The sequence below is a fragment of the Leopardus geoffroyi genome, chromosome D1 (assembly GCF_018350155.1).
Source record: "Leopardus geoffroyi isolate Oge1 chromosome D1, O.geoffroyi_Oge1_pat1.0, whole genome shotgun sequence".
NCBI classification, from domain to species: Eukaryota; Metazoa; Chordata; class Mammalia; order Carnivora; family Felidae; genus Leopardus; species Leopardus geoffroyi.
In genome coordinates, this window is record NC_059329.1 from 88,997,031 (window position 1) to 89,017,960 (window position 20,930).

Below are 20,930 nucleotides of genomic sequence, written 5' to 3' on the forward strand. Positions count from 1 at the left end.
GGGCAGAGAGAGAGGAAGACACAGAATCCTAAGCAGCCTCCGGCCTCCGAGCTGTCAGCACAGAGCCCGACGTGGGGCTCGAACCCACGACTGCGAGATCATGACCTGAGCTGAGGTTGGATGCTTAACCGACTGAGCCACCTAGGTGCCCCTTTTACTCCCACTTTGAATGCTTAGTTAAGGATCCAAGATGATAAAACATTTAAGGTTTCTTCGTCAGCTGACCTCTCATATTAAATGTCAGCTCTTTAACTTTGAAGCAAGTAAGTTATATTTGGTGTTAACTCCATGCACCCCTTTCTGGACCGGGTATAAAGCATGGACCCTCCTTCCTAAAAATGCTATTAGGACCCATTGGGGGATTCCTCTAATAATGTGCCCCAGGTTGGAGCATTCCTCCCTGGGTCAATTTTCTGTTGCTGCATAACAAATTACAACAAGCTTAGTAACTTAAAACGTTTATTTATCGTCTAACAATTCTGTAGGTCAGAAGCCCGGGCCCAGCATGGCTGGGTTCTCAGCTTATAGTCACAAGGTTGAAATCAAGGTGTTGGCCCAGGGTTTGGGCTTCATCTGAAGGTTGGAGTCCTCTTCCAGGCTCACGTGGTTGTTGGCTGAATTCAGTTCCTTGGGGCTGTTGGACTCTAGCCCCTTACTGGGTCTTAGCCAAGGACTGACTGGTCTTAGCTCCTCGAGACCTCCTTCAGGTCCTTGCCACATGCTCATCTCCCCGGGCTGTTCACAAATGCCTGTTTGCTTCTCCGGTGCCCGCAGGAGAGTCTCTCTCCGTTCAAATCTCTTCTTGAAAGAATTTCTGGTTCCTTTTAAAGGGCTTATCTGATGTGTCTGATCCTGCCAGGGTAATTTTCCTTTTGCTTTTTGATTAACTTCATGTCAGCTGATTTGGGACCTGAATTGTGTGTACAAAATCTGTCACGTTTGTCACATAATGTAACCTAATCATGGGAGCGGCATCCATCATACTCACAGGCCTACACGAGGGATTATGCAGGGTGTGTAACCAGATAATAATTCTGTGTATACAAGAATGTTGGGGTCATCCGTCTCAGAATTCTGCCTACCATGTTGCCATATTAAGTAAAAAGGTTTTGTTCGGGGAAGGATAATTTCAGACATGCCTGGCAGATGCTAGGTTTTTCCCCTCAGCAATTCTTTCAGTAAACAATAACAAATAATTAACCGTGTTTGAGAAATTTAAAGGATGTAAATTGCCTTTAAATTAGTGTCACCCTGAAGTTGTTTTTAGATTACATAAAACCTTTTTGAAAAAGTTTTTAGATTAAAACATTTTTTTTTACTATAAAATTCTGTTTTTGAAAAGAGTTCTTTTAAATTGTCAGGTATTATAATTTTCAAGAAGGCATTTTGTTTAAGAAAATGTACTATTTCATACCCACTATAACTTAGCATAAATTGAAAGCTTGATATATTTAGTAATCCACTTACAGCCTTTTAAAAAACAAAGATACCTTTAATGCAGGGTAAGTCTGTTACTAGTTTAGTTATCTTTCATTCTGAATGATGCTGTGGATTAGGTTTATTTCATGAGATGATGCTGTTAACATTTTGAGCAATATTTAAAATGGTATGAGTTTCTGACCATAACAAGGTTATTTACACCAGTAATTTAGTAAATATACTAATAAAAGTCATCAGAAACTTGACATTTTCTGAATGCCATGTGAAAATTATTTGACAAGTATAAAGAATGAGAGTATGGTTTAAGAACTGTTCATCTACCAAATGACACCCCCCTCCCCCAGAAAAGGACTAATTTCCTTTTTAAAGATATCTACGCCCAAAACTTTGATATAATTCAAATTGTTTGGTTTTTGAAAATGTCCAAATATTGTAGCCATTGGGTGAATAATATGAATCAGCAGACCAGATAAGATTTGCTTGTGTAACTCAAGTAATTCATTTTGCATCACAACCTTGACATCTCTCTATTTCAGTACCTTCCCTCCTTATCTCCATTTTCTAAACGTTCTCTTCTATTCCTTGTTGCTAATCGTGGTTATCTCTCTCTTCAGGGATGCTCTCAAACTGGTCCAGTTGAAAGAAACGGGCAAGATTACTGAATCCAGACCCACCCCAGCCCCTCTAGCTGCTCCTGCAGTGCCTCTGCCCCCACAGGCCATGGCCACGCCACCATACACACGGCCGATGATCCCACCGGTCTCAACTCCTGGACAACCGAATGTAGTGGTAATATCATTTGAATAGATTTTTATGTTTTCGGACTTAAGTGAGAACTAGGAACCCAATAAGAACCATTACTGTCTGTTTTTTGGGGTTTTTTTAAATTAGTTTATTTATTTTGAGAGAGAGAGAGAGAGAGAGACATCATGAGTGGGGGAGGGGCAGAGAGAGAGAGAGAGAGAGAGAGAGAAAGAAGCCCAAGCAGGCTCTGCACCGTCAGTCCAGAGCCCAACTAGGGGCTCATACTCAGGAGACTGCGAGATCATGACTTGAGCCAAAATTAAGAGTCAGACACTTAACTCACTGAACCACCCAGGCACCCCAGCTGTCTGTTTTACGTGTAATTCTACCAATCCATTTTAGTAGTAGCTAACAGTGATAAAGAAAAAATTCTCCAGATACTTCATGTTGTGCGGACTCCTAGCACAAACCCAGTTTGTGTGGTGCTAACTTTCAAGTCCAGTGCCATATAAGCAGGCTCTTTAATCATGCTGCTTTTCACGTAGCTTTTCTCTGGTGTGGTACTAATAGTTGGTAGCCACCACTAGCCCTCATCTGTGGCTGTTTTATTTTAATGTTTATTTTTATTTTTGAGAGAGAAAGAGCATGAGCGGGAGATTGGCAGAGAGAGAGGGGGACAGAGGATCCAAAGCAGGCTCTACAGTGTCAGCTGGAGCCTGATGTGGGGCCTGAACTCACGGACCATTAGATGGTGACCTGACCCGAAGTCGGACGCTCAACAGGCTGAGCCACCCAGGCGCCCCTTGACTGAGGGAATTGATACTCTGACTGTGAAGAACTATAGAGACTGTATAGCTAGTCATTCTTTCTCAGAGGGAGGCAGTAACAGCCCTTTTTTGTTGTCAGAATATTCCATTTTGCCTCTTTTTACCTCCCTTTCTTAGTATCTTTCATGTCATTTGTTTCCCATCAGAAGAAATGCAGGATAATCAGGTTCATGTAAAACTGAAAGGGAAAAAAAAACTGGGCACTTAAATAAACAAACCTATCTTGCTCTTTCTAATGGAGAAATATATTCCAGTATAGTATTTTAAAGAATTTGCAAACAGTATAAATTTCATGGGAAACAATTTTTAATGTAAATTCATGATTCGTGACTTCATATACAAAAAATTTATGTGTAATCAAATCTTATGTTTTTAAGAAGTAGATTATTCAAATTAGGAAGATAAACCTTACTTTCAAATTTTTATGGTATACAGAGAGCATTCATTCTATCTGAACAAATACTTTACTAACATAAAGTGTTTAGTTTCCTAAGGACTCAGGTATATTTTTAGCTGCTTGATTAGAAGTGACTGTGATCTAGTCCCAGAGGGGAGTGAAGGACAAGGAAGGAATCACAGGTAGTTTTATGTCCATCCTGCTTTTTGTTAGAGTTTCAAAGAACAGAGTGGAAAAGCTATAGTAAGTTATAGGAAGATTTTATTATCTCACTTAGACTTTTTATTATGAATTTTTAGGAAATATGATACTCATGTGATTTCTTTTTAAATTACAAACCAAAATAGAAATAGTTTGGCAGATTATCCAGTACATTATCTTTTTCTACTGCACACCATTTTTATAAGTAGGAATTGTCTGTTGTTGGTTTGTTGATGTGTTGGATGCTTTGAGTTTTATTAAGTGTTATTTGTAACAAGCTGCTTACAGTGGTATGTGTGTGTCTGTCTGTCTCTGTCCCATACACACACCCATGGGAGAATTATTCATGACCTGGTAGATTTCTTTTTGATCATCTTATACAAAGTAACATAAGATTCTCATTTATAACTAAGACATGTGGGGCGCCTGGGTGGCGCAGTCGGTTAAGCGTCCGACTTCAGCCAGGTCACGATCTCGCGGTCCGTGAGTTCGAGCCCCACGTCGGGCTCTGGGCTCATGGCTCGGAGCCTGGAGCCTGTTTCCGATTCTGTGTCTCCCTCTCTCTCTGCACCTCCCCCATTCATGCTCTGTCTCTCTCTGTCCCAAAAATGAATAAATGTTGAAAAAAATAAATAAATAAATAAATAAAAATATAACTAAGACATGGATTTTACCAATTTTTTCTACAGTTGTATACTATAAAATTAAAGCTCTCTGGATTTCTTAGATTCCTCCTTATACTAAGAATTTTTAATAGTATTTTTCCTCTGTTAATCTTTAATTACCAAGAGTTAAGTTATTGAGACTAGATTATAGTATTAGAATTTGCTTTTTCCACTTCCATTTATGGTTTAATGGACAGATTGCAATTTCTTTGCAGGGCACATTCACTGAAATCCCTGCTAGCAATATTCGAAGAGTTATTGCCAAGAGGTTAACTGAATCTAAAAGTACTGTACCACATGCATATGCTACTACTGACTGTGACCTTGGAGCTGTTTTAAAAGCTAGACAAAGTCTGGTCAGAGGTTAGTAAAGTTAAATTTACTTAATACAGTACATGTGCTAACTATTGTGAAATCCTCTACTTACAAAGGCACATTGTGCAGCTTCTTATTTTGGTTTCATCATCTGGGTGTATTTTAGTACTAAAGAAAAGAATTGGTTCACTTTTCTTATAAGAAACAAACCGATTCCATTGTATTGAGTAAATCATGTTTTTGGTATGATATCTGAACAAAGCAATCCATAACATGTTAGAAAGTAAAAAATCCAAAATGATTGAAAAATGTTTTAGATTTTACATATATCTTAGATATCACTCTTCTTTATACAAGTTTTAATTTTTTATATCTTTTTCAAAATGAACTTTCAGGTTATGAAATTTATAATGTACCTCCCAGCAAATTAGTTAAAACTAAGGTTGCTGGGAGACTTCGGAATTTTTAGCATGAACTGATGTTTTCTTTCTTTTCTTTTCTTTTCTTTTCTTTTCTTTCTTTCTTTCTTTCTTTCTTTCTTTCTTTCTTTCTTTCTTTCTTTCTTATCTGTATGGCTTTGATTTCATTTTCTTGCTTTTTTGAACTGGCTAAGACCTCTGGTACAATGATGAATATAAATGGCAAAAGCAGACATTTTTGCCTCGTTCTTGGTCTTAGGAGAAAACATTCAGTCTTTAATGTTAGTTGTAGGTTTTTTGTAGATTACTTAAATTGAGGAAATTCATATTCCTAATTTGCTGAGAGTTTTAGGCATAAACGGATGTTGAATTTTGTCAAATGCTTTTGTGCATCTTTTGAGATAATCTTTCCTTTTTCATTCTGTTATTTTGATGAATTATTTTGGTTGATTTCCAGATGTTGAATAAACTTGTATTCCTTGTATAAAACTCATCAATCATTAATTTTCTTCTATATTTCTTGATCCCATTTTCTAAAATTTTGCTAAGAATTGTTATACCTGTGCACATAAATAATACTACCCTGTGGTTTTCTTAAAGATGTTTGGTTTTTTCTTGGGTTTGTTACCAGATCTCACAGAATAAATTAGGAAATGTTTCCTTCTCCTTTATTTTCTGAAAGGTTTGGGTAGAATTGATTTTATTTCCTTTTTAATTATTTGGTAGAATTCACCAATGAGACTGTCTATCTAGGCCTTTGATTTTCTTTGTGGGAAGACTTTTAACTACAAATTCAGTTTTTAAAAATAGATGTATCGATTTCTTCTGGAATGAGCTTTAGTAGTTTGTGTCTTTCAAGGAATTTGTTTATGTCATCTAAGTGATAAAATTTTCAGTAGTCCCCCCTCATCCACAGGGAATACATTCCAGGACCCCCAGTGGATGCCTGCAGCCATTGATGGTACCAAACCCTGTATATACTATGTTTTCTCCTGTGCATACATACCTATGATAAAGCTTAACTTAAAAATTAGACATAGAGATTAACAACAATCATAATAAAATGGAGCACTGTAGTAGAATACTGTAATAAAAGTTAAGTGAATGTGGTCTCTCTGTCTCTAAGTATCTTACTGTGCTGTACTCGCCCCTCTCGTTATGATGTGAGGTGATAACATGCCAACGTGGTGAGATGACGCACGGTGAATGATGTAGGCATTGGGACGTAGTGTTAGGGTATTGATGACCCTCTGACAGTATGTCAGAAGGAGGATCATCTGCCTCTGGGCTGCTGTTGACTGTGGGTAACTGAAACTGTGAAAAGCAGAACTATGGATAAAGGGGTCGTTGGCATAAAGTTGTTTATAATATTACCTTACTATGTACTACTTCTAACATTATATAATCTGAAGTGATGTCTCCATTTTCAGTATTAGTAATTTGTGTCTTTTGACTTTCTTGATCAATCTGGCTGGGGATTTATAAATTTTATTGATCTCTTCAAACAATCACCTAATTTCATACAATTTCTTCATTGTTTTTATAGTTTTCTTTTCATTGGTTTCTGCTCCCACCTTTATTCCTTTTTTTTTTTTTTCTGTTTGCTTTGGGTTTAATTTGCTCCTTAGTTTCCTAGTTTTCTAAGGTGAAAGCTGAGATCAATATCATATAATAAACCTTGATGCTAACATAAGCATATAATGCTTTTAAGGTCCCTTTCAGCAGTGCTTTAGATGAATTCCACAAAATTTGATGTGTTTTATTTTTCTTTCTATTCAAGATGTTTTCTAATTTTCCTTGTGATGTGTCTTTTGATCCATGAATCATTTGCAAGTGTAAATATAATTTCCAAATATTTAGGGCTTTTCAGCCTTTCTTTTATGATTTCTTGCTTAATTCCATTGTGCTTAGAGAACATGCTTTGTATGATGTAAATCTTAACTTTTGTTGAGATTTTAGAGTCATAATATGGTCCATCTTGATGAATGTTTCATGTGTATTTGAAAAGAATGTGTGTTCTACCTCTGAGGAGTGTTCTATAAATGTCAGGTGAAGTTGGCTGGGAGTAGTGTTCATGTCTTCATATCCTTTCTGATTTCCTACGTGTTCTGTCCATTCTTGAAAGAAGAGTGTTGAGATCCCTGGTTACGTTTAGGATTTGTCTGTTTTCCCTTTGAGTACTGTTGGTATTATATCATCTTGAAGATATGTTATTAGGCACAGAACACATTTAGGATTTTATGTGTTCCTGATGAATTGATGCGCCATGGAATGTCCCTGTTCATTCGTGGCGTAATATTTCTTACTCTGAAGCCTTCCTTATCTGATATTGATACAGTCAGTCCAAATTTCTTTGATTGATGTTTTTATATCTTTTTACTTCTAATATATCTGTCTTTATATTTTTTAATTTTTAAAAAAATTTATTTTTTTTTTTTTGAGGGAGAGAGAGAGAGAGACAGAGCAATAGTGGGGGAGGGGCAGAGAGAGGGAGACACAGAATCCAAAGCAGGCTCCAGGCTTTGAGCTGTCAGCACATGGGGCTGACATGGGGCTCGAACTCAAAAACCGCGAGATCGGGACCTGAGCCGAAGTCAGGTGCTTAACTGACTGAGCCACTGAGGTGTCCCTGTCTTTATATTTAAACTGACTTCTTGCAGACAGCAAATAATTTTCTTATTTTTTAATTTAATCCATACTCTGTCTTTTATTTATTTTTTTTTTATTTTTATTTTTTTTCAACGTTTATTTATTTTTGGGACAGAGAGAGACAGAGCATGACCGGGGGAGGGGCAGAGAGAGAGGGAGACACAGAATCGGAAACAGGCTCCAGGCTCTGAGCCATCAGCCCAGAGCCTGACGCGGGGCTCGAACTCACGGACCGCGAGATCGTGACCTGGCTGAAGTCGGACGCTTAACCGACTGCGCCACCCAGGCGCCCCAATACTCTGTCTTTTAATTGAGGTGTTTGGACCATTCACATTTAGTAATTTTGTCCTTTGTTTTTTCTTACCTTTTTTTTTTTTTTTGGATTGGTTGCTTTTTAATTTTTTAATTCCATTTTATTTCTGTTTCACCTTTCTCTTTCTATGTGGTGGTTTCCTTAATGTTACGATATAATTCTTTAACTCATCACAGTCTACCTTCAAATTTGTATCACATCCCTTCGTGTGTAATGTAAGAACTTTACAACAACATACTCCATTTTCTCCCTTCTATCCTTTGTGCCTTTGTTGTCATGTTTTATTACCACATGTGGTATAAGCACCAGCATATATGTCTGATATGTTTTTGCTTTAGCAAATCAATTATGTTTAAAACATAAACTTTAAAAGAGTTTTAAAAATGCGGGGAAAAAAAGTCTTTTTGCATTTGCCCATTTTCTTTTTACCATTTTTTGGCCTTCTTCATTTCTCTATGTAGATACAAAATGCTTGTCTGGTATTTACTTCTGCCTAAAGAATTTCCTTTAATGTGTCTTGTAATACAGGTTGGCTGGCAATAAATTCTCAGCTTTTATCTGAAAAAGTCTATTTCTCCTTCATGTATTTCCCTTTGTTTAATTATTAATTATGGCAAAATATGTGTAACATAAAATTTACCATCTTAAACATGTGTAAGTGCACAGCTTAGGGATAATAATCCTTTCACATTGCTGTGCAACCACAGCAATTTATCCACAGAAGTCTTCATTGTGCAGAACTGAAATTCTATACCCACTAAAATGATAGCTTCCTATTTTCCTCTCCTCCCAACCTTTGTCTAGCAGCCAGCATTCTGCTTTCTGTCTCTATGGATTTGACTATTCTTAAGTACCTCATATGAGTGGAATCATGTAGGGCTTGTCTTTTTGTGACTGGCTTATTTCACTTAGTGTATTGTTCTGAAGGTTCATCCATGTTGTAGTATGTGTCAGAATTTCCATCCTTTTTAAGACTGAATAATATTCTATTGTATGCATTTACCATGTTTTGTTTATTTATATATGTCAGTGGACACTTGGGTTGCTTCCACCTTTTGACTATTGTCAATAATGCTGCTGTGAACATGGGGGTATACATAGCTCTCTCTGTCCTTGCTTTCACATCTCTTGGGTCTATCCCAGAAGTATTGCTGGAACATATGGTAATTCTATTTGTAGTATTTTGAGGAGCTGCCGTGCTGTGTTCCATTGTGACTGTACCATTTTGCATTCCTATCAGGTGTGCCCAAGGGTTCCAGTTTCTCCACATCCTTGCCAACACTTGTTGGCAACCATCCTGATGGGTGTGTCTCCTTCGTTTTTGGTATTTCTGCTGGGTATAGAGTTTTGAGTAAAAAGATTTTTGGTTTCACTACTTGAAATAAAGATCCCATTCCATTATCTTCTGACTTGCCAAATATCTGCTGCCATTCTTAATATCTCTGTTCCCCTCTATAATGATGTCTCCCCTCCGGTGCTGTTGTCTTCAAGATTTTCTCCGTTAGCAGTTTGATTATTATATGCTTTAGCGTTTTTTTTTATACTGTATTTATCCTGCTGGGGTTTCCTCTCAGCTTCTTGGATTTGTGGTTTGTTGTCTTTCATTAATTTCAGAAAACTCCTAGCCATTATATTTCACTTATGTTCTGCTTCATGTGTTTTCTCTTTGGAACTCTGATTATAAATATTCAATTGTTTGAATTGTCTAAAGCTCTTAGATCCCCTATTCTTTTTTTTTTTTTTTTTAACCTTTTTTTTTTTCCTCTTTGTGTTTCCATTTGGATAATTTTTGTTGATCTAGCTTCAATGTCACTGACTCTTTTCTTGGCTATGTTTAGTCTGTGAATCTTAACAAAAGAAATCTTTATCTTTGATAGCATGTTTTTTTTCCCTGAGATGTCCATTCGAATGCTGTTTTATAGTTTCCATCTGTCTGCTGATACCCCCTTTGTTCACGCACATTGTCCCATACTTTGTCCTGTACTTTCCCATATTCCAACAGCGGTTAATCATTTTGTGTGCTCGTCCTTCCTCAGAGGGGAGCCATCACCCTTGACGTTCAGTTCACTTGTTTGCCTTGTAACCTCGGCTCCCTAATGGACTCAAGAAAAGTTGTGATTTTGTAACTTCTGCTTTTCTTCTGCTCTATTAGGGTGGGAAAAACATTCTCTTCTGGGTTTCTACATGTTAAGTGACAACAGAACTGATATTTCAATTTAGACACACACTTTGAAGAATTCATACAAAGACAGCCTGACAGCTTTTAAAAGTTCAAGGAAACAAATGGAAAGCTACTTCAAAGAAAATTCTCTGTATTCAAAAAGTTAACCCTGGAATCTCTCTTTATAGATATTAAGTGTACTTGCTTAGTCATGATATAGAGATCATTAGGGGAATAATTTTCCTTGTTTCTTCCTTTCATGAGGCAGGAAACAGTACTATTTCAGTGGAGGGATGGATTAGTCTAGTATCTTTTCATGGTCCCAAGTTTGGTATGTCTTTGCATTAGGAATTTTCGGGGAGGAGGGGCTCTTAGAGCCCACATTATTTATCTCCAGTCCTCTTTCTTGTATAGTTATAATATAGTATTCTGTAAGCCTGTCTGCACTGTTTTGTAATGATAGGCAAATGAAAATGTTTGATATTCCCTCACAAACTATTTCTTATTCTTCTCAGTCAATGTCACCAACAGTCTCCTTTCTATATATTTGAAAATTTCCATAATAAAGAGTTAAAAATAAAATAACTTGAAAAAATCTCCTTTGCACTTTTTTGGTTTTCAATGCCTAAGAGAAATGTCATGTGAGAAATTGGACATATAATAAGCCTGAAGCTCCTGATGCATGGGGATTAGAGGTAGCATTTGAAGGAATCATCAGCATATGAATGGTATCAAAGTCATGGAACAGAAAGTTCTTGCCTGGGAAGATTCCACCTTTGAGAGGAAGGGATAGAAAATGAGTAAGTGGTAAAGAGTGGAAGAAAACAATGGAGAATATAGTGACACAGAAGCCAGTAAGAGACAGTGTTTTGAGGTGAAGAAAGTGATCAACTCAACAGTACTAAATGTTGGAGTACAATGAGGGCAGAGAATTTAAGTGAGCACTGTGGACTCAGGCAGTAGATTGGGAATCATCAGCCAGTGGATGGTTTGGGAAGTCTTCACTGTGGATACCTATGGATAGTAGATAAAGTGAGAAGGAGGTTGAGGGAGCCATGAAGAGTAAGCATAATGAGTTCCTAATATCTGTCCACCTATTGGAATTTATGTAGACCAAGTCTTTTATATGTGGTTATCATTAAAATTCTCTAAGCACTGGAAACCCACTCACATTTCTACTCATAAAGAGGTTTAAAACAAGCAAACAAAAATATTTCTGTCTCTGGAAATCTGAATTAAAAGAGCAATGATTTGGATGAGCAGGTGACTCTTACCGTGACAGTTTGGCAGTATTTGGGTTTATGGTAATTCATCTAGTGTCTTTCTGAAATCTCCAGCATGCCTTGGGAATGAGCTATTGTTCATATAAAATTCCATGATACTATAGTAACGGGATTTGTTTATCTTGCCACATACCATTGACAAGATCTTTATCTTAAACGCTTTGTCTAGAAGCCATTGCAATGGAGAATCAAGTGTAGTTTACATTTTTCAATACTTTCCTACCCACCTGGAAAAGCAAAAGTATAAATCAAATGCTTAAGTTATGATCAGCTCTGTGGGAAGGGAGGGGACTTCAGCTTTACCTTGAAATCATTATGTATACTGGAAGGAAATTGATTTAATGGAATCACCATAAAACTAGACAGAAAACCTCATTTTGTTCGTTGCACCAGGACGTGTGCCAACATTGCTTCATCTTTGGCCTTTGCTATATCCTGTTTTGTTAAGTTAAAAAGCAGCTCATTGGTCTTAAATTTTTTTGGTGTCCACTCCATTAGTAAGAAATTTCTTTCTAGATGGATGAATGGATAGATAGATAGATAGATAGATAGATATAGATATCTTTAAAGTGACTGTGTTACCACTGTTCTAGTATAATCAATATATTATAAAGCTCATGCAGAATGAAGACATTTGAAAAGGATGAGAGAAAAAAATGAATCATCTGAATCTATATAGAGAGACCATTTGTGTTTTTAGAGAGATAGGAGTTGGTTCTTTCTAATTACGGTTATAATGTATCCTTCAAGTTCTTGTATATGATATCTAAGCTTTAAAAGAATTATAATCAAGTTCCAGAAGTAGTTGTCTACATGTATGGCTAATATTATTTATCCAGGGCCTCATATAAGTTTTTCTAATCAGGGAAATTTTGCTAAGCGAATAAACAAAAACTTACAATATTTTTCATTATGGTTTGTTAATGAATAAGTGTGCAATCATAATGGTCAATGTTAAAGTTTCATTATGAACCCTAATTTTGATATGCTTGTTTTTCTTTCAGATGACATTAAAGTATCAGTAAATGATTTTATCATCAAGGCAGCAGCTGTTACCCTTAAAGTAAGTAGCAGACCCCAAATAATTTTGGCTTCTTTTAGTCTCATGTTGGGGCGGCTGGGTGGCTCAGTCGGTTGTGCATCCGACTTTGGCTCAGGTCATGATCTCATGGCTTCTGAGTTTGAACCCCGTGTCGGGCTCTGTGCTGACAGCTCAGAGCCTGGAGCCTGCTTTAGATTAGAAGTGTCTCTCTCTCTGTCTCTGTCTCTGTCTGTCTCTCTCTGTCTCTCTCTCTCTCTCTCTCTGCCTCTCCCTCAGTCGTGCTCTATCTCTCTGTCTCTCAAAAATTAACAAACATTAAAAAAAAATTTTAAATAGTCTCATGTCTTGGGATTTTTATATGATAAATGGAACTCTGATTTTTAAGTCCCCAAAATTTTAAATTTTTTTTTTTTTTTAACGTTTATTTATTTTTGGGACAGAGAGAGACAGAGCATGAACGGGGGAGGGGCAGAGAGAGAGGGAGACACAGAATCGGAAACAGGCTCCAGGCTCTGAGCCATCAGCCCAGAGCCTGACGCGGGGCTCGAACTCACGGACCGCGAGATCGTGACCTGGCTGAAGTCGGACGCTTAACCGACTGCGCCACCCAGGCGCCCCAAGTCCCCAAAATTTTATAACATTATTGCTAAAAATATATCATATAGTCTCACCCCCTCAGTAATACAAATGAAACTGAGAATCAGTGGGGCTTACAACTAATTATAGCAGAACAGAGACCATTCAGCAAATACGAATTGATCCCCGGTGTTGTGCTGAGTACTTTGTAGGCATTAGAGGTACAATAGTGAACGAAAGCCTACATGTTCTCTGCTCTCCTGGGGCTTACACTCTGGATGGAAGAGACCGGTATTTGTCAGATAGTGAAAGTATTGAGGAGCAAGAGAAAGCGGAGTAGGGGTGTCATTGTGCACAGTTAGGCAAGGAAGGCCTCTCTGGCAAGGTGATAACTGAGCCAAGGCCCAAAAAAGAGGGCGTGAGCCACAGACACACCTGGTAGAAGAGTGCTCCAGGCCGAGGGAACTGCAGACGCAACGGCTGGGAGGGGCGAGTGCTGCCTTTGAGACATGGCCCCAGGGACAAAGTGTGCCTCGGAGAGAGAAGGTAGGAGATGAGATTGAACAGATGATATTAAAAGAGGGAATGTGGAGAGGGCCCTGCAGTAGGTGAAGCCTTGGTGGCCATGGAAAGGACTAGGGATTTTATTATGAAGGGGAAGGAAGCCTTTGGAGGGGATTGAGAGAGGACTGACGGTCTACTTCACCTTTACAAAGAAAAAGGAGTGACTGTTCTGGTGGTTTGAGGAATGCAGCCTTTAGAGAGGCCAGGGGGCAGCAGTGCTCTCCTGGGAGGCTGTGGACCCTGACAGTGGTGTGGACTCAGGTGGCAGCTAGGAGGGTGGCTAGGGTGAAGGTGAGATTTTGGATACGTTTCAAAGTAGAGCCAACAAAATTGACTGATGGATTGGATGTGGAGTGTGAGAGAAAGGACAAGGGCTTTAGCCCAAGCATTGGGAGGAATGGAGCTTTCCACGTGTAGAGATTGGGAATGTGAGAGAGGAGCAGGTTCGAGGTAGGAGTTCTAGAGTTGGATTTGGACATAACTCAGTTCGAGAAGCCAAATGGTGTCCCATTGGAGGGGCCAGGAAGGCAGGTGAGCGGTGGGGTCTCTGGCTGGACACGTAGATTGGAAACCCAGGCTTCCTGCCTTCCTGCTCTGCACCATTTTCCGTCCTGCCTTTCTTTCTATAACCAGGCTATTTTTCTGGATCACTGCGTATTAAGTGCTATATTTAAAGTATGCTCATAAGGAATTTGTTTTTATTTCTTGGACAATACAGTAATGGAGAATTTTAAAGTCATGCCTTTTCTTAGCCATTCGTATCTAAGGGTTCATACGCTTTTGTGTTTTGACCAAATAATATTTTGAATTGTATTAGTGATTTTCTAATTATGAATCATTCTTGCCCTCCTTAAGTGAATCTCCAGTGGCCATTACATTACATTTCATTTCATAATTTTGTATTAGGAACCGTGATTGTAATTTAAATTTTGTGCTAGTTTTATCAGGTTTTTTTTTTTAAATCGGTGGTTTCTTAAAATGAATTTGGATCCTTTTTCTCTTTCCTTTCTCTGTACTTTTTTCTTTATTAAAAGATTTTTATTTCTTGAAGTTTATAGAATTCACCAATAAAAATATCTCAGCCTAGTTCTGTTTTGAGGAGGTAGACTTGATGACTTTCTCATTTTCCCCCATAATTATTGAGCTGTTTAATTTTCAGCTTTTTCTTGAATCACTTTTGGAAACTTTTATATTCCCAGAAAATCACTCATTTCATCTGGATTCCCAAACTTAACTAGCCTAATGTTATTTAAATCTGTTTCTTCTAATATCGTAATGTCCTCAAGGCTGGCATTATTCTAGACCCTGTCTCGCTGTTATTAATGTATATTTGTGTGCTCAGTCTTTTATATTGTTTATGTATTCCTTCCGTCATTTCCTTAGCTGCAGAGTAGAATTAGATTAGACTTCGGTTGAAAATATTTTATTAGAAAATGTGAAATAATGATTATAAATACGAATAAGAAAGTTTAAGGGTATGAATTTTCCTTTGCCTACAACTGAGACCATGTCCCCTGGGCTTTTGTTGCATGGCTGCGTAATTACACTTCTTTTGCCAGATATTCCTTACTTGGGAGGGGCTTTTCTTCCCCCTCTTTTGCTTTAGCGTCCTCTGTAAGAATTTAAAATCTTCGGGGGGTTTTTTGCGACTTCGCCGTGTCTGATTTTGACAAATGAGCTTTGATGACTTCGAATGAACGAGCAGCAGGAATGAACATAACAGGCCGGGGAGGAGCACAGTGGGAAAGGCCTCTTCGGGGAGGGCTCAGAAGTACACTTAGGTAGGGTGTTACCCAAGCGAAGAGTGGGAAGAGAAGTTCGTCTGTGTTTGCTGTTTTTCACCATCACTTTCTCCGATACTTGGCAACAGTGTCAGTATACACGGTCTCCAGGCGTTTAGCCATTTCCTCTGCTCTTTTCGTCTTCCGTGTAGTTGTATGTATATTAAACACATGCATGCTTATACACAGTATCTGTCATATGTTGGTGAAGCCTGGGAAATCTCTCTTAAATACAGAAGTCACTTATTAGGGGCCGGATGATATCCGCCAGGGCTGCGCTAGATAATTGCGCCGTCTACATGCCTCAGGAATTATGTGGCTGAATGTTGCTACCCGCTCCCCTCCCTTCTTCTCTTCTCCTTAAGGCCATGTTGGTCACTGTATGAGGCAGGAAGTATGGCAAATGTTAAATGCTTTTTAGTAATCAGATTTAACAAAGGGAGACCTTTTTTTAGCCATGATTTAGTATACAGCGATCAAAACAGGTCCATCAGTGTTTCCTGAAGCTTGCTTCAAAAAAGATGGTATGTTTATTCTTCCCAAACATAGACGACATTTAACACTGAGATCCAAATCATTGTTTCAAACCAGATCTTCATTTGTTTGCTCTGTCCACCTATATTCACGTTCAAAAATGCAGAATAATTTTAGTTATTTTTCTGTAACCGCCTTGCTCTAAAGCTGCTTCTTTAGTGACATGTTTTTTCTATTTCTGTTTCATAGCAAATGCCAGATGTTAATGTAAGCTGGGATGGAGACGGCCCAAAGCAACTGCCCTTTATTGACATTTCAGTGGCTGTGGCAACAGATAAAGGTTTAATTACGCCAATCATAAAAGATGCTGCCGCTAAGGGTATACGGGAAATTGCTGACTCTGTAAAGGTATGTCTTAGGAAATACTGTGCTTTCAAAATGTTAGCATTTACTCTCTGGTAAAGTCTTGACATGATCTAGTCACACTGTGATAGAGATATTTATGTATTAGTATTTTCAAGTGATTATCAATCGTGTATGAAAGTTTTTAAGGTTTTATCTAGGTAGGAACCATTTTAAGAAAATTTAATATTCAAAAATTCAGAAATAACATACAGATAGATTAGGATCTACTGTATTCAAGTTACAGGTGAATGCTTTATTTCCCAAAGTCTAGAATTCCACTCTAAAGATGATATTTTAGATAGTTTTAAAGTTAAAGCTGAAACTGTATTTCTGTGTAGGTGGTGAGTAGATCTCACTGTTCACAGTGTTTTATTCTTCAAAACTAATTTTATTCATTTCCTCTCTAGAATTGAGACCACTCAAAGTCCTTCATTTTCCAGAAGCAAAAGTACTGGATTTTTCCTGAGTTTCTTTAAAAGCAGTTTTTCTAGCTCCAATATGGAGGAGTGTGATTTCCCCCAGAATATCCCATTGAACAGCATGGGAACACGGGCAATAGATCGGCTCTGACAGCCTGTATAATTTCCAGAGGTATTTTTTGACGGAAGTGTCACTTCTCTTACAGCGTTAGAATTGAACATTTCAGACTCATTTAGATAATTGATTCTTCTCTTTTTTTTATTTACCAAAGACCAGTTGTATATACATAGTGGACGAGCAAGTATACTTTTAAAAGTAGAAGATAAGATTTCTTTGGGGAGCTGACAGTATACACGTCGTAGATGTACTTGCCCAAAATACACGAACACAAGTTAATCTGCTTTTAAAAGCATACTCTTAGAATCTTCGAGTTAGATACAGTTAATGCTGGCCTTAGTGGAACGGACATTGTTAGCTCTTTCTTTGCTCCTCTTTGAAAAGATTAGCAGAATGTGTTTTTATAGATAAAAATGCAACTGTTTTTCTTAATTGAGTGGTGACTTAGTTCGACCAATTCAGAAGTCAAAGTAAGATACGTTGGTTTACTAAGATAGTTGTGTGCCTTTTAGTCATCAAAAGTTTTCAACAACAATGAGAATACGTGTATTATTAGTGTTCTTGTGAGATTCAAATGAGGTTAAATTTCACTATAAAGTTAGAATTTTCTTACGTATTTTTATATGTTTCTTATTTTTAATATTTATGTGTTTCTTATATATTAAATTTTTAAAATTAAGCATTGTAGGAAAGTCTCTTTGCTTTTGACCAATTTACTAATTTTACTATGATAATACATAGTTCTTAAATTAGCAGTGTTAGCGTTCCCATTTTCTTATATCCTGAAAGAAGCTAAGTTGAGGTGTAAGGAAGCAGTGTGAGCAGCCTCTCCGCAATGGGAAGGGCAGCCTTGACCCTTTGGAATGTTCTAGGGCCTCTGTGACAGTCCTTGAGGTTTTCCTGTAATTCCTGGCAACCCTTAAGTTTCAGTGTGCTCTGGCTGCTCCTCTATGCTGCTTGTTCTCCCTGCTTCTCTCTCCCACCCCCTCCCACCCTCTCCCACCCCCTCCCACCCCCTCCCACCCTGCCGCCTGTGACCAACACCCCACTCTCTCTTCTTAGCATGTGTGAGACTCCAGGCTAAGCACTGTGTTTAATCAGCCCCGTATCTTAGTTGAAACGTTAATTCCCCCATTTTGAAATGGAGGAAATGGAGTTTTAGTGCCGTTAAGAAATCTGCCCACGGTGATGCATCTAGAAAGCAGTAGAGGTGAGGTTTTATTTAAATCGGGGCATTTCGCAATTCATGAGCCATTTTCTTAGGGCTCCTGTGGCTTCCGTTGCTGAAGTAGCTTCCTGACGTTATCCTGTGTTACTGTGTTCCTGCAGTTGATCATTCTCTGAGATCACCTCATTTCTTTATTTGTTGATCCTTCTCTGTTCCTTCCTGTCTGATGTTGACAGTCTTGCTCTTGCCATATATCCAATTCTAGAAGAAAGAGTGCCTGGAGATAGTAGGTGCTCCGTGAATTTATTTGTTTAATTTTCAATAAAAACTTGTACTGAAATGAACTTTTCAAGGAGTTTGCGGGTCTCTGGAGCTCCATCTGTGGACCAGGTTAATACCTGCACTAAGTTTTTACTTCTTGACCCTCACGAACCTTAAGGATGTCATTGTGTGGTGCTAAAGGCATGCCTTAGCTAAGTTCAAGTTTTTATTCCCTAAATAAAGTAATATAGTAACAAGCCTTAGATCCCATGCTTCATTAGTTATAACATTTTAAAAGACAGAGGCAAAGTTTTCCTCGATGTACCCGGTATGTTGTTTAAATGAGTTAGTAAGGAATGTGACATATTTTAGAAATATTTCCTAGTCATCTTGTATTACATCCTTTCGGCACGAGGCTTCAGGTAACATGTGTTTTGATTTTAAGTTTACATTACTGGGAAATCCCAGTGAGAATTAGGAATTTGTAAAACCAGTGATGCTCCTCAGAATTATTCTTACGCCAGGCTTTTAGCGTTCATTGATAGGAGTATCCTGCTGATATGTTTACAGTCTACAGAGAGATGTTTTTTTAAGTGTATTATGTGGGCTTGCAGTCCAGTTTTTAAAATGAACGTGTGTTTTATTTGTTTTAGCCTAGTAATTCATCAGGATTGTTGTGATCATCTGCCTTTAAAGAACTGCCTTTCAATCAATCAGTCGATACCTTTCAAAGTTCATGATACATGCCTGTTTAAATCATGTGAACAGCTACATCGCTTAAGGCAGAAAAAACACATTTGTAGATTGTCCTATTTCTGATATTTCTGATAGTCCAAGGACCATACAAGTCTAAGTTCACCTTTTCAGTATTCATTTTGGATCCAAGTAGTTTTGTAAATAACTGTATCCAACTAGTATCGATAAATATGTCGTCATCTCAGTTGTCAGTAAGTCACAGTGATGTGTTGAGATCATTTTTAGACTTTTAAAGAATGTTTTATTTTTCAAAAATTAAATCATCGATGGTGACCATGTTAGCTCTATAATACAGAAAATTAAGTAAGCCTCAGATTTATTTTACCTCCCCAGGTGACAGTGGCTTCATTTTTCTCTTTCTTCCCCTCCTAAATTAGTTCCTTATTAATTTTCATATGTAATGACTCAACCTCCATTTCTTTGTCTTTAAAGTATTAAAACAAAAATTAACACGAGGGTAGTCAGTTGCAAGCGCAAGTCAAGGAATATTTAACGACTTCCTTTTTTTTAATGTTTATTTTGAGAGAAAGAAAAAGAAAGAGAGGGGGAGAGAGAGAATCCCAAGCAGGTTTGTCTGTCAACACAGAGCCCGACACGGGGCTCAAACCCACACACCTTGAGATCATGACCTGAGCCAAAATCGAGAGTTGGATGCTCAGCAGATTTAGCCCTCCGGACGCCCCTGAACTACTTTTCTTAACGTCATTCTCAGAGTGTCATCTGTCTTTTCCTCTGTCAGTTTTTAGAAATCAATTTTGCTGAGAGTGGTATGAAGTTAATATATTCTTACAGTCCTCGTGGCAGGTGTAAAACTAGCTCATTCAGGAATTGCTTCAGCTGTAGATCAAGAACCCAAAAAATGTGTATGTCCTAGAGCTTTGTAATTGCACCTCTGAAGATTTTTATGAAGTAATTGAAACCAGTGGACCAAATTAAAACACTGGGGGCATGACTGAATTGTGGCAGATGTAGTCTTTAGAATGTTAAGCAGACATTTAAAAATCATTTATAAAGACTAACAACACAGAAGATGCTTATAATATTGACAGTGAAATACAATTCTGCTTTTTTTTGCAGCTGTCTGCAGTGATAGATATGATGTGTATGTTTCGGTTTTATTAAAAAGAAGGAAACATTGAAAGATGAAAACTAATATGCTGGTTGTGTGATGGTTGTCATTAGACAAAATTTATTTAAAAGCTACTAGGTCGACAAGAGTGGTTTCTTCTAATACTTTGTCTCACAAAAAAATCTTTATAGGCAGAATAATTTCATTGTATCTATAGAAAACATGCTGCATAGTTATGGTATATGGGGTAATTCTAATACTGGAAGAATTTTTAAAGGGAAGTAATTTTTGTAGAGTTTCGGTTCACATCTTTAGCTTCGTAGATGATCTGTGCTCTAACTTGTTCATTTTTGAATTGTATTAGAGAAAATGACGTGTGTGTGTGTGTGTGTGCATGTGTGTGTGTGTGTGTGTGTATATATATATATATATATATATATATATATATATATGTCTTATAGAGTCAGTGAGGGCACATCAGCGATGAGTGTGTACCCCAGACAAGTATTACAAGGGGCAAAATCAGCTGCATAACATGGTGCTGGTGGTCATGCTCGACGTGTATTTTTCTTTCTCAGGCTCTATCAAAGAAAGCGAGAGATGGAAAACTGTTACCTGAAGAATACCAAGGCGGATCTTTTAGGTAAAATTTAAACTCTGAATTATCAGTAGCATCAGACAGACGACCATGGGGTACCTGGGTGGCTCAGTCGGTTGGGCATTTGACTTCAGCTCAGGTCACAATCTCATAGTTTGTGGGTTCCAGCCCCGCGTCAGGCTCTGTGCTGACAGCTCGGAGCCTGAAGCCTGCTTCGGATTCTGTGTCTGCCTCTCTCTGTCTCTGCCCCACCCCCACTTGCTCTCTCTCTCTCTCTCTCTCTCT

At 38.0% G+C, this 20,930-nt stretch overlaps 1 protein-coding gene across 4 annotated transcripts in view; it reads left to right on the forward strand.

Annotated features, from left to right (window-relative positions):
• The window catches only part of PDHX (pyruvate dehydrogenase complex component X), a 73,992-nt gene that overhangs the window by 46,515 nt on the left and 6,547 nt on the right, over positions 1-20,930 (forward strand). For all 4 annotated transcript variants that reach the window (XM_045484935.1, XM_045484932.1, XM_045484933.1 and 1 more), the window contains 5 exons: positions 2,055-2,229; positions 4,490-4,637; positions 12,419-12,477; positions 16,101-16,259; positions 20,626-20,690. In XM_045484935.1, coding sequence (XP_045340891.1) covers positions 2,055-2,229; positions 4,490-4,637; positions 12,419-12,477; positions 16,101-16,259; positions 20,626-20,690 — 606 coding nt within the window. The remainder of the gene's footprint in view (positions 1-2,054; positions 2,230-4,489; positions 4,638-12,418; positions 12,478-16,100; positions 16,260-20,625; positions 20,691-20,930) is intronic.